This window comes from Salmo salar, chromosome ssa20, assembly GCF_905237065.1.
Source record: "Salmo salar chromosome ssa20, Ssal_v3.1, whole genome shotgun sequence".
Lineage (NCBI taxonomy): Eukaryota > Metazoa > Chordata > Actinopteri > Salmoniformes > Salmonidae > Salmo > Salmo salar.
This window is the reverse complement of record NC_059461.1, coordinates 15,758,186-15,772,775: the sequence shown is the minus strand read 5'-3', so window position 1 is coordinate 15,772,775 and position 14,590 is coordinate 15,758,186. Positions and strand designations below refer to the sequence as shown.

Below are 14,590 nucleotides of genomic sequence, written 5' to 3'. Positions count from 1 at the left end.
AGGTGGAGCTATGTATTTTATTTAACCTTTATTTAACTAGGCAAGTCAGTTAAGAACAAATTCTTATTTACAATGACGGCCTACCCCGGCCAAAACCCACTCCTAACCCGGACGATGCTGGGCCAATTGTGCGCCGCCTATTGTGATACAGCCCGGGATTGAACACTGGTCTGTAGTGACGCCTCTAGCACTGCGATGCAGTGCCTTAGACCGCTGCGTCACTCAGGATCTCTATTACACTAACCCAGTAGGGTGTGCCTGAAATGGCTTACAAAAGTAGTGCACTATATAGGGAATATACACTGCTCAAAAAAAAAAAAGGGAACACTAAAATAACACATCCTAGATCTGAATGAATGAAATAATCTTATTAAATACTTTTTTCTTTACATAGTTTAATGTGCTGACAACAAAATCACACAAAAATAATCAATGGAAATCCAATGTATCAACCCATGGAGGTCTGGATTTGGAGTCACACTCAAAATTAAAGTGGAAAACCACACTACAGGCTGATCCAACTTTGACGTAATGTCCTTAAAACAAGTCAAAATGAGGCTCAGTAGTGTGTGTGGCCTCCACGTGCCTGTATGACCTCCCTACAACGCCTGGGCATGCTCCTGATGAGGTGGCGGATGGTCTCCTGAGGGATCTCCTCCCAGACCTGGACTAAAGCATCCGCCAACTCCTGGACAGTCTGTGGTGCAACGTGGTGTTGGTGGATGTAGCGAGACATGATGTCCCAGATGTGCTCAATTGGATTCAAGTCTGGGGAACGGGTGGGCCAGTCCATAGCATCAATGCCTTCCTCTTGCAGGAACTGCTGACACACTCCAGCCACATGAGGTCTAGCATTGTCTTGCATTAGGAGGAACCCAGGGCCAACCGCACCAGCATATGGTCTCACAAGGGGTCTGAGGATCTCATCTCGGTACCTAATGGCAGTCAGGCTACCTCTGGCGAGCACATGGAGGGCTGTGCGGCCCCCCAAAGAAATGCCACCCCACACCATGACTGACCCACCGCCAAACCGGTCATGCTGGAGGATGTTGCAGGCAGCAGAACGTTCTCCACGGCGTCTCCAGACTCTGTCACGTCTGTCACGTGTGCTCAGTGTGAACCTGCTTACATCTGTGAAGAGCACAGGGCGCCAGTGGCGAATTTGCCAATCTTGGTGTTCTCTGGCAAATGCCAAACGTCCTGCACGGTGTTGGGCTGTAAGCACAACCCCCACCTGTGGACGTCGGGCCCTCATACCACCCTCATGGAGTCTGTTTCTGACCGTTTGAGCAGACACATGCACATTTGTGGCCTGCTGGAGGTCATCTTGCAGGGCTCTGGCAGTGTTCCTCCTGCTCCTCCTTGCACAAAGGCGGAGGTAACGGTCCTGCTGCTCGGTTGTTGCCCTCCTACGGCCTCCTCCACGTCTCCTGATGTACTGGCCTGTCTCCTGGTAGCGCCTCCATGCTCTGGACACTACGCTGACAGACACAGCAAACCTTCTTGCCACAGCTCGCATTGATGTGCCATCCTGGATGAGCTGCACTACCTGAGCCACTTGTGTGGGTTGTAGACTCCGTCTCATGCTACCACTAGAGTGAAAGCACCGCCAGCATTCAAAAGTGACCAAAACATCAGCCAGGAAGCATAGGAACTGAGAAGTGGTCTGTGGTCCCCACCTGCAGAACCACTCCTTTATTGGGGGTGTCTTGCTAATTGCCTATTATTTCCACCTGTTGTCTATTCCATTTGCACAACAGCATGTGAAATGTATTGTCAATCAGTGTTGCTTCCTAAGTGGACAGTTTGATTTCACAGAAGTGTGATTGACTTGGAGTTACATTGTGTTGTTTAAGTGTTCACTTTATTTTTTTGAGCAGTGTAGTTTTGTACGTACCCTAGATGTTAGCCCAAGGAAGGAAAGGTTGTACTCACCATCTTGGTGATCATGGTGAGGTAGTGTCCAGCGTGCTGGTTGACCGCTAGCAGGTCCAGCATCCGGACATACCAGAAGATGATGTCCAGGCAGTAGGTGATCCGCCCTGCCGTCTGGTAGGACCCGCTGTGCCAGCGCAGTACCAGCCCCACCAGGAAGAGGAGGATGGCCAGGAAGTCAGACACATTCCAGTACTCTCCGAACCACACCTTCAGCTTCTGACTGGGCTTCCTCGGCTCCGACATGAACACCTAACAGGTAGACACAACCCACACGTGTCACATTTACTGATTTATTTGACGTTTTTCTATCATAAAAAGGCAGTACACACATTAGCTTGTGTCCCAAATGACCCATATTCCCTCCTTAAGGCCAATGGGCTGCATAGGAGTAAAGTAAAGCAATTTGTTTATGGGGCTGCTGTTGATTATCTGATTAGCCCTAAAATTCTACATTTGAATTAAATTTGACTCAACAATACAACATGTAGAACTGTAGCTTGATCCAGCCATGGAATTTAAATCATACTTCTTTTGTCTCCCACAGCAATTCCTTGAATTACAATGGTGAAGTAATACAAGACATTGTGTATGCATGTATTCTCTGACCAGAATCAGAAGACCGCTCACACTGAAAATAAAAGCGGATTAATGGATGTCAGTGCTAGCCACTTTTCCTAATTAATTCACATTCCATGTAGTCCATTCATGGATGTAACTCTTCATGGTGTAGCTAGTTGTATGTAATGGTAAAATCAGATAACATTTGGCTGCATTTTTTTGCCAGCTTTGTTTGTGATGCAGCTACATATTAAGTTGTACTGGTAAATTGAGACAGTGAAGTAGTAGGAGTGGGATACTGTAGCTATCAGTGTGGTAGTCTGAAATTGGGGAACAGCTGTGGTGAGACAGTTTAAACAGAAACGCTTCTGCAGTAAATGAACATTCACAGGCTAGTAGTAGAAGTACACTGAGTGGGTACAGTGCAGAGTAGAGGTCTGCGCGGGACGGATGAATTCACCCCGCTCCCGTCCGCACCCGCAGCTTTTCATACCGCACCAACTGGCTGTCTCTGTCCGACTCCCACCCGCTACCGCAAGAACTGGTCCCGAACACAACCGCAGTCCCGCAATGTGATTTGAGTCATGTAACGCAGATCACTTGCCAGCCATGGTCCCTATAGGCAATATCAAAATGTGCAGAAATAACCTAAGAAACCGGGTAAATTAGCAGAGCTTCTCACATGAACCATTATATTAGGCTATACTAGGCGGTATTACAGTCGTAGTTTGAAAAGAGCAAAGTTGGAGAGACTTTAAATTTCTCTTGAGCTACGTTTTATAGCCTACCTTTTAGGAGTGCGATGATTTTTAACGGAGACAAATATGAGTGTAACTGACATAAAGGCCACAAGATGTCACCCAATTATTTTCCAAACACATTCACTGGCTGCCACTGATCTTGCTCAACAAAAAATTCCCTATCACAACATTTGGGGATATTTCATCAAAACGATTTTGTGGTAAATTGATCTCATTTTTTGAAAAAGTTGTAGATATATATTCCAATGACGTTAGATCTATAATTTTTTTATTTTTTTTATTTAATATACAAGTAGAAAAGCCTTAAGGAAAATGTAGATAATTTCAGTAAAGTAGTAATATGTTGGATGAGTGTGTTGGGGTCAACCCCCCCATATTTTATTTAAATAATTAGTATTACTTACTGAAGAATTTCAAAATAAAACGGATTAAATTGATTTTAACACACTTGTGTGAGATCCTATGCCATGCTTCCCAAAATATTTGACCAATAAAAATTACAACATTTCTCTCATCTCTGTTTTCATAATTTCCCATCAATTCAGAAGTGGCTGAATCTCACTGGAGAAATCATCTGAGCGAGAGAGGCAGAGCCCCTTTCTCAGTATGTGTAGCCCACGATGCTGTCTGGAACAAAATAGTATAGCTGGTAGCATTTGATTGATTGATGCCAGCAAGCATTTGGCCTACCTTGATCATAAAAAAAAAATAAAGGACAGCCAATTGCATTGAGCTGAGCTCAACTGTGGGTTGTCCTGGCGCAGCAAAACTCCCACCAAGGGAGGCAGACCAGTTTGGATTTGGCTTCACACCAATCAAATCACATCCTAAGCAAAACGTTGTCAGAAAAACATGTCTGTTTCTGGTCTGCTTGTGTTGATGTCCTGCAGTACCTAACTTGCTAAATCAACCCTTTCCTAAGACATGGATGGGGATTTAGACTTGTGGTTTTGACTTAATTCTCTGTACGGGCCAATTTTTATGATGGCGATTCTGATCTAACCATAAATTAACATATTATGCCACTGGCCTGAGAGGCTTGAAGTTCAATATGTGGCCTAGATGTTAACTAGCTAGCTACTTAGCTGGTTGATTGTTGCACATGCGAGGAAGTTAGGCTAGCAAGCATTTTAGCTAGGTAGCCTATGACAACAAAAAGTGTATAACAGAGCCATAGAGGTTTTGCCAACATGAAAGAGAGGAGGATGGAATTGACATTCAACTAGTACAAGTAGGTTAAGAGAAACCTTTTTTTTGTATTGTACACACACACACACACACACACACACACACACACACACACACACACACACACACACACACACAGAGAAACCTGTACCATGGACAGCCACATTATATTTAGCAACATTGACTTGACTAAATCGTTTTTTGGTATCTTTAAGTTTGTTTTCAGTGTATTAAAACTTGTTAGGGACAGACGTTCCGCTAGCAATTTTTCAAACATATGACTATTTTACACCATTTTAAAGACAAGACTCTCCTTTATCTAAATACATTGTCCGATTTCAAAAAGGCTTTACAACGAAAGCAAAACATTAGATTATGTCAGGAGAGTACCCTCCCAAAAATAATCACACAGCCATTTTCCAAGCAAGCATATATGTCACAAAAACCAAAACCACAGCTAAATGCAGCACTAACCTTTAATGATCTTCATCAGATGACACTCCTAGGACATTATGTTATACAATACATGCATGTTTTGTTCAATCAAGTTCATATTTATATCAAAAACCAGCTTTTTACATTAGCATGTGATGTTCAGAACTAGCATACCCACCACAAACTTGTGGTGAATTTACTAAATTACTCACGATAAACGTTCACAAAAAACATAATTATTTTAAGAATTATAGATACAGAACTCCTTTATGCTATCGCGGTGTCAGATTTTAAAATAGCTTTTCAGTGAAAGCACATTTTGCAATATTCTGAGTAGATAGCCCGGCCATCACGGCTAGCTAATTTGACACCCACCAAGTTTGGCCCTCACCAAACTCAGATTTACTATAAGAAAAATTTGATTACCTTTGCTGTTCTTCATCAGAATGCAATCCCAGGAGTTCTACTTCAACAACAAATGTTGTTTTGGTTCGAAATATTCCATAGTTATATCCAAATAGCTCCGTTTTGTTTGTGCGTTCAAGTCACTATCCGAAGGGTGACGCGCCGGCGCATTTCGTGACAAAAAATGTCAAAATATTCCATTACCGTACTTCGAAGCATGTCAAACGCTGTTTAAAATAAATTGTTATGCTATTTTTCTCGTAAAATAGCGATAATATTCCAACCGGGCGACGTTGTGTTCATTCAAACACTGAAAGAAAAAAATGGAGTCGTCTCGTGCATGCGCGCCTCAGTGTCATTGTTCTCAGAAGGACCACTCACAAAAACCCCTGCTGTTTTTCGCCCAGAGACTGGAGAGCTCTCATTCCCCTTTCTGGCGCCTTCCTAGAGCCAATGGAAGCCTTAGAAAATGTCACGTTACAGCAGATATGCTGTATTTTTGATAGCGATGCCCTAGAAGGAGAACAAATTGTCAGATAGGGCACTTCCTGTATAGAATCTTCTCAGGTTTTGTCCTGCCATATGAGTTCTGTTATACTCACAGACACCATTCAAACAGTTTTAGAAACTTTAGAGTGTTTTCTATCCAAATCTACTAATTATATGCATATTCTAGTTTCTGGGCAGGAGTAGTAACCAGATTAAATCGGGTACGTTTTTTATCCGGCCGTGAAAATACTGCCCCCTATCCCAAACAGGTTAAACTGAACATGTTGATTTGATGTTTAAATGTTTAAGTTGAAACGGTGCTGGAATAACAGAGGCAGTGCTCCTGGTTCTAAATCAGTAGCCAGTTAAGTAAACTCTAGAAAACATTAACTTGCTTGACCATGCTGCAGGTCAAATTACTGTTTGTTACATGTATTATTTGCTTTGTGGACTTCATGAAACAGATGTTGGTCTCTGGTTTTGGCATTAAACAAATGTATGTGTAGTTGAATTTATTCTGCCACTGACTGTTTTCTTTTTGTTGTCAAGGTCTTATTGTAGACCTATATCAAGGTGGCATATTATTAAGGAATGGGTAATAGAGCAAAAAACGTATGTGTATGTTGTAATATAGATTTTTTTTTTACTAGTTTGGCATGGCTTCCTCAGCTGTAGCCTACATTATCTACTTAATTACAGGGCCCCTGATCTCTCACGTATGGCTCCTGAACTTGAATCAGCAGCAATAACAGAGGACACTTGCACTTTTTCTCGAGCTAGGTTCAGTCTGAAGTGAATGAGCTAGCTAGCTAGTAGCTGCTAGAGGCTAGAGCTGAACTGGCTATCTGTCAGGTAGTTGTGTGTGTGTCTGTAGAAATGTTTTGTCCCGTTTCAACAGAAGTAAATTAACTTGTCTCGTTTTCGTCAGTTGGTGTACTATTGGAGCTAGCCAAAGTGATTTCAAATATATAATGTTTGCCCCAATCAGTCAGTATAGCAATGTAACGTTATTGATCTGGCAGTTTCCTCACAGCTAATTTCCTACTTTTCATATTGACACAGTATAAACAGCTCTACAGGCGTCACTGTCTTGGTGCACAGTCAGTACGCAACACTATGCTCATCATGTCTTAGCAGGATGAGATGGTAACAGGTGTCCCTGCAGGGTCAGACAGTCTGGGATCTGGGAATAATGGTCATTTCAATTATTGAACCATTGATTCTATTCTTGGATAATATAATGTATAAACGTACACCAAGGTCATTCTTTGTTATGTCTCATCTGAGCAGGATCAGATGGTGACAGGGGTCTCATCAGGGTCAGGCAACCAGGGAAAACCAGTCTGTGGTGGAGCTGAGGTGAACTTTTGTAGATGCAATACTTTATTATCTCTGTGCAGCAAACACTGGACAAGCAAGAAGCTTCATGCTATTTTAAGAGTCTGACAAACCTCAAGTTGATTTCCAAACTGTAAGCAAAGCAGACAGCACCATTTTCTTGATTACATTTTTTACAGATAGCCAGGGGTACACTCCAACACATCATTTACAAGCGATGCATTTGTGTTTAGTGAGTCTGAAAGATGGTAGTAGGGATGACCACGTGTTCTCTTCATAAGTGCGTGAATTGGACCATTTCCCTGTCCTGCTAAGCATTCAACATGTAATGTGTAATTTTGGGAGTCGGGGAAATATATGGAGTAAAAAGTACATCCTTTTCTTTAGGAATGTAAATGTAAAAAAATATAAATAGTAATGTACAGATACCCCAAAAAACTACTTACAGTAAGTAGTACTTTAAAGTATTTTTACTTAAGTGCTTTACACCACTGATTGTTGAATTCTGAGGCAACAGGTAGCCTGGTGGTTAGAGCGTTGGGCCACTAATCGAAAGGTTGCTAGATCGAATCCCCGAGCTGACAAGGTAAAAATCTGTTGTTCTGAACAAGGCAGTTAACCCTAGGCCGTCATTGTAAATAAGAATTTGCTACTACATTCAAAATGTGATAGGAACAACTTCCACCTGTCTGCTACAAATTGGTATAAGTACACTCAAAAAAATAGGGGTTCAACAAGGGTGGTTCTTCTTTGGAGAACCTTTGGATTCTTGGCACTGAACATGGCCCCAAAATGTTCTTCCAAGAACCCCATTGGAGGTAGGGTTCATCGAGAAGGCTCCTTAGTTGGTGGGGGATCTTGCAGGAGCCTAACTGCCCAACTGAAACATTTGGATTTGAAAGAACAGCAGGTCTAGGCACTTATCCTAAATTGAGGAGGTCGTTACATTTCAGTTAAGGTTTGTCCCTATATGATCTAAATTGATATTGTTTCATGATGACACCATCTATCTTTTCATATTTGTGCCCGTCTTTCTAAAACAGAAAATGGACACAATTCAATGGATATCAATCAACAAAGAGGTAAGAATATGTAGGCTATGAGAATATGTTGAAGGCTAGCTGTATTGCGTGCAGATGCCTGAACTGCTCACTTTTGTGTCTGTGGCTGCAGGTATATAGACGAGGAGGCATACAGAGGTATGTCTATTGGTATGTTATGTAGATCACATTTACCATCCTCCTCCCTTACCTCTTCAATGAATATCCCATAGGCCTCTACATTATGGACAAGGTATGTGTATTAAAACCATTATCAAAACAGTTTTTTTCATTCACATTCACCACGAAAACCAAGGTATGCTGTTTTGTTAAACATCTGTATAATTACAAAAGAAAATGTGTTCCCTACAACCTGTTAGATCACCATGCACTGCAAAATCATTCTGGCTATGGATACGGAGAACATCCCCCATTAACACGCCAGAGGATATACCCATTGGACTTGGGGTTCTGCTGGGAGTTTACCTCATATTTAAAAAATATATATTCTGTTGTGCCACTAAAATCATAATAAACACTGAGAACTAAAATATTGGGTTATTGTTATGCTTATTATTAATAATAATAGGGGAGGGGGGTTAGTTAAAAGAACTAGTTTCTTCAAAGAACTTATAGGGGTTTCCCCACAGTTTCAATTTGAAGAACCCCTAAAGGATACTCCAGGAGTGTATTATCTCTCTAAATCAAACAGACAAGGTGTGACTGTCTCAAATACAAGGATTGAAATGTTACAATCAGTTGTACCAGGGCTTGGGGTGAAATGTAACAGTTTACCCCACCTCCCGGGTCAGTTGTACCAGGGCTTGGGGTGAAATGTAACAGTTTACCCCACCTCCCGGGTCAGTTGTACCAGGGCTTGGGGTGAAATGTAACAGTTTACCCCACCTCCCGGGTCAGTTGTACCAGGGCTTGGGGTGAAATGTAACAGTTTACCCCACCTCCCGGGTCAGTTGTACCAGGGCTTGGGGTGAAATGTAACAGTTTACCCCACCTCCCGGGTCAGTTGTACCAGGGCTTGGGGTGAAATGTAACAGTTTACCCCACCTCCCGGATAAGTTGTACCAGGGCTTGGGGTGAAATGTAACAGTTTACCCCACCTCCCGGGTCAGTTGTACCAGGGCTTGGAGTGAAATGTAACAGTTTACCCCATCTCCCGGATCAGTTGTACCAGGGCTTGGAGTGAAATGTAACAGTTTACCCCACCTCCCGGATCAGTTGTACCAGGGCTTGGGGTGAAATGTAACAGTTTGACAGAATGCTTATATCATGACATGCAACAAGATACTGAAAGCCTTTATTGAGATCATAAAAACAACATTGCCATGTTTAACATTGTGTGTGGCAGAAATAAAGTCATAATACAAATCATAAAATGTGTATTCTTTTTACACTCTTCTCAACTAAACAACATCTGAACTAAACAATTTCATTTTTGTTTGTGGCCCGGTGTGTGTGAGAGAGAATGTTGGACATGTTCAACCATCCTCAGTCTCCCCTACACTCTAAGAAAAGGTTCCTGGAGTATCCTTTAGGGGTTCTTCAAATTTAAACTGTGGGGGAACCCCTATAAGTTATTCAAAAAAAAACTTTTACTGGATCTTCGAAGAACCTTTTGGGGTTAATTTTTTTTAACTACCCCCTTCTTATTATTATCATATTATTAATAATATGCATAACAATAAAACCAATATTTTAGTTCTCAGCGTTTATCATGATTTTAGTGGCAAAGCAGAATAAAAAAAATCCAAATATGAGGTAAACTCCCAGCAGAACCCCAAGTCAAATTGGTATTTGATGATAATGTATTGATGTTCTCTGTATCTATAGCCAGAATGATTTTGTAGTGAATGGTGATCTAACAGGTTTCCTGTTATATTCATCAGAGGTGTAGGGAGGGTGAAGTCTGTGAATCCAAAATTGTTTTATTATACAGATGATTAACAAAACATGCACACGACAGTATTCATACCTTGGTTTTTGTGGTGAATGTGAATGAAAAAAACTGTTTTGATAATGGTTTTAATACACATACCTTGTCCATAATGTAGAGGCTTATGGGATATTCACTGAAGATGCAAGGGAGGAGGAGGGTAAATGTGATCTGCATAATAACAAACCAATACCAATTGACATACCTTTGTTTGCCTCCTTGTCTGTATACCTACAGACACAAAAGTGAGCAGTTCAGGCATCTGCACCCAATACAGCTAGCCTTCAACATATTCTCATAGCCTACATATTCTTACCTCTTTGTTTATTGATATCCATTGAATTGTGTCCTTTTTCTGTTTTAGAAAGATTTGCACAAATATGAAAAGATAGATGGTATTGTCATAAAACAATATCAATTTAGATCATTTAAGGGACAAACCTTACCTTAAATTGAAGAGATCTTTACATTTTTCAGTTAAGTGCCTGCACCTGCTGTCCTTTTAAAATTCAAATCCAAATGTTTCAGTTGGGCAGTTAGGTTCCTGCAAGAACCCCCACCAACTAAGGAGGTTCCTTGATAAACCCCACCGCCTATGGGGTTCTTGGAAGGACCTTTTGGGGGCAATTTTTTGTGCCAAGAACCTTAAGGTTCTTCGAACTTTGGGGATCTTAGAAGAACCGTTGTTGAACCCCTCATCTTTTTGAGTGTACTTTGAAGTTTGTTAATTACAATGACTTACCAATACAGTTAGTAGAAAAGGCTACCATAAAAAAACTGCTGAAAAACAACCCAACAGCACATCAATCAGCAACGTTTGTTGTTGTCAGGGAAACAATACTGAACATTCTATGCCAGAGTAATCTACTTTCTGAAAAGGTACAGACTCTTCTGATGCAGCACTTTTTTTTAAATTGTCTGAAAGGTTAAACACTTTGAAATGTGATGTTTGGAACAACTTCAAATGTGACATTTGAGAAACATGGATGAGCGTCTAATTCTGATGTGAAACTGTGAGAGCTGGTAGGAAGAATCACTATGTAAAGTCTCATGCAGAGTAGGAACAGTCTATTATTGTGGGGTTTAAAGAGATTCTCCGGTAGTTTTGTATACTTTTTAGCCAGCAGTTCTGAAAGTAATGCTCGAGCCAAAAGTGGTCCCAGAAAATTGCATACTACATCACGTATGTACACAACGTCATTGCTCTCTCTCTCTCTCGCCACTTGCTAGCTGTCACTCAAATGGCAAGGGGCTGAAGCTCATTAGCTAGAACTCTAATTGCTAGGGGGCTTACCCACGTGTGGGGAAAATGTAGGGATAATGGCACTGCACAGCTACCAGTAAACCGTCACTTTCAAACTAGGGATTTTGTGGCTAATTGAGGTAAGACTAATTCTGCTCATAGATTATGCATGTATGAACTACACATTAACATATCCAGCCCAAAGCAGGAGGTTTATAAAATACTTGTTAGTCACCAAAGTTCCGGAGCATGTCTTTAAGTCATACAAACATGATGTCAATAGATGTATTGGTCTTGATGAAATGAATGATAACTGAAATATAGTTAAATATAGATTGAAAAAACTGGTGGCACTCATTGCCCCTGACACAAGGTCCATTTAGCAATGCTCCTCTCCCCATTAGTAGGTATCCTCTAGACTAATCTCTATTTCCCTTTGTTCATTTATGCATTACACTCTCCTCAAAAGTAGTAGCCTATTCCAGAGATTGCCAACTCTATGTAGGATGTGATTTGAGAAGCACAATGTGGCTAGTGATTTGTTGGCTCCCGTGGCAACCTCTTGCCTCACAATGGTGACGTCATAAAACATACTGTATAACTAATGACACGCAGTGTGATTGGTTATCATTGTGATTCTCATATGCTTGATGGTAAGTTGAATACTAAAAAGAAGAAGAACTTTATTTTCCCTGCAAGGGAAATTCTTTTTGGAGTGGTTCAGAAAATAAATAACATAAACGTAGTAGGTTAGGCTACAGGGCAGCTACCAGGGCGTGTTCTCAGAGCATGTACAGAAAGACTGGCAGGGATATTAAGTCATTTTCAACCTCTCCTTGTCCCAGTCTGTAATCCCCACATGTTTTAAGAAGACCACCATCATTCCTGTTCCCAAGAACTCTAAGGCTTCATGTCACAATGACTACCGCCCTGTAACAGTCACGTCTGTAATCATGAAGTGCTTTGAGAGGCTGATTATGGCACACAGCAACTCCATCATCCCAGACACCCTAGACCCACTCCAATTTGCATACCGCAATCGCAATTGCACTCCACACTGCCCTCACCCACCTAGATAAGAAGAATAACTATGTGAGAATGCTGTTCATTGACTACAGTTCAGCGTTTGTCCACACACTATGGTTCACTCCAAGCTCGTCACCAAGCTTAGGACTCTGGGACTGAACTCCTCCCTCTGCAACTGGATCCTGGACATCCTGATGAGCCGAACCCAGGTAGTGAGGGTAGGCAACATCACATCCGCCACGCTGACCCTCAACATGTGTGCGTTGTCCCCTCCTGTACTTCATCATTAAATCATTAAAGACTCCAACCACCCAAGCCATAGACTGTTCTCTCTGCTTCCACATGGCAAGCGTTACCAGTGCATTGTCTGACACCAATAGGCTCCTGAATAGCTTCTATCCCCATGCCAACATGACTGCTAAATCGCAAACAATATGCACTGTCTCTATGCACACTCACAGGGCCATACACACTTACTCACACTGACACTCCAACACACATACAAACACTCACTCTATCATTTGCTCACACGCACACATTTACACTGACTCTACACACATCCACACACATACAATCATCATATACGCTGCTGGTACTCTTCAATCATCAAGTTTGAATTACAAACAAGTGCATTTTTAAAAGGTTAGCAATTACAATGTCCTACTAAGTTAAAGATGAGTGCGTGCAAAATAAAGGAAACGTGTGAAGTTGTATTCAGACTGGGTATGAGGTTGAACAGTGATAATAGAGAGGGAGAACATGTGAAAAGAGAACGAGACAGAGTGAGAGGAAGAGACATAGAGAGGAAAAGAAGGATAGAGATGTGAAATTCCCTATCAGGTATAACAGAAACTGTGTCAGACCTTTTGAGTCTAACATGCCAGAGATAAGACAGCTTTTCTCAGAGCAGGTTTAGTCTTCAATTTATTACACACTCACCTCTCTTATTTTCTCCACCGCGGTGGATACAATATAGGCAATGACCAGCCACTCCTGAGTGCTGGGACGATCCTCCATCTTCACCAGAACAGTGTAGGAGAACAGCATGAGAAAGGCCAGGTAGAACATCTAGACCACACAGTGAAAAAGCATCAGCTCACAGACCAGAGTGAGAACATCACCAAGACACAGGGATCTAGTAAGTCTAATCACTGTCGTTCGTATCAGACAGGAATATTTTCAACAAAAGGTCTTTGTATAATTCGCATGTCCTGAGGCATAGAAGAGTATAATGATTCCTTTTTTTCCCCCTCGACATATTGCAAACTGTATGGGAGAAATGACAGTGATTAACAGAAGTGGGGTGGGTGCATGCTGCTAGCTCACCGTGTGGAACATGAACTTGACGACAGGAGCGTTGTAGAACTCGTACAGCCTCCTGGTCCAGAAGAGACACGGCGTGGTAACGGGTATGACTGTGTCAGCTTCGGGGTCTGAGATCCTCTCCCAGCATGCTGACCCCTTCTCCACATCCTGGCCCTCCTTCAGAGCACCACGAGATCATGGCCACGTTCATTAGGGCACACATCAGAAAACGTTTTGCAACAGAAATCAATAATGAGAAAAGTCCCCTCCCTGTTTCAGTCCATTTCCTACCATTTGATGTCTAATAAAAACGACCCCGGTATCAACATTAGCATCAGTCTCACATTAGAATACCAACCTAGATGACAGGAATTTGAAGGACTGAAATTCAGAGAGACTGGTGTACGTTGTACATTTTGGCACCTGAGTTACTGCATGCCCCTCCTCCTGGGCTGCCTCTGGTCCTCCCATGTCCCAAATAAACTGCAAAGCCTCCTGGGACTGGGGCACATGGGACATATCCGCCTGGCTCTTAAAGTCTAGTAGCAGGATGGCAGGGGGCATGAGGATGCTCAGGATGATCTGACATACATAAGATTGAGACACATAAACAAAAATCTAATCTGAGGGGTAACTGTTAGAACAGTTAAACATCGACCGATATTACTACACTAATAATATTAATAGACTAATAGACTATTAATAGACTTATCATATGAATATACTAATTGACATAAGAATATACTTGAACTAATGCTTATTTTTGTTGTCATTCAATCTTATCATGGAAAGAACATTGAGGTGCACTGGTTTTACATTACTTTCCAGAATCTTAAATGGAGACAAGGTGCCTAGAACACTCAAACTGTTGGCCCTTGGTCCGGGGTCCTGAACTATCCTGAACTGATTTAAT

At 41.7% G+C, this 14,590-nt stretch overlaps 1 protein-coding gene across 6 annotated transcripts in view; it reads right to left on the bottom strand.

Annotated features, from left to right (window-relative positions):
• The window catches only part of LOC106580069 (transient receptor potential cation channel subfamily M member 7), an 89,257-nt gene that overhangs the window by 25,456 nt on the left and 49,211 nt on the right, over nt 1-14,590 (bottom strand). For all 6 annotated transcript variants that reach the window (XM_045702993.1, XM_045702996.1, XM_045702994.1 and 3 more), the window contains exons 17-20: nt 14,101-14,259; nt 13,699-13,854; nt 13,312-13,440; nt 1,936-2,187 (exon numbers count right to left, since the gene is read on the bottom strand). In XM_045702993.1, coding sequence (XP_045558949.1) covers nt 1,936-2,187; nt 13,312-13,440; nt 13,699-13,854; nt 14,101-14,259 — 696 coding nt within the window. The remainder of the gene's footprint in view (nt 1-1,935; nt 2,188-13,311; nt 13,441-13,698; nt 13,855-14,100; nt 14,260-14,590) is intronic.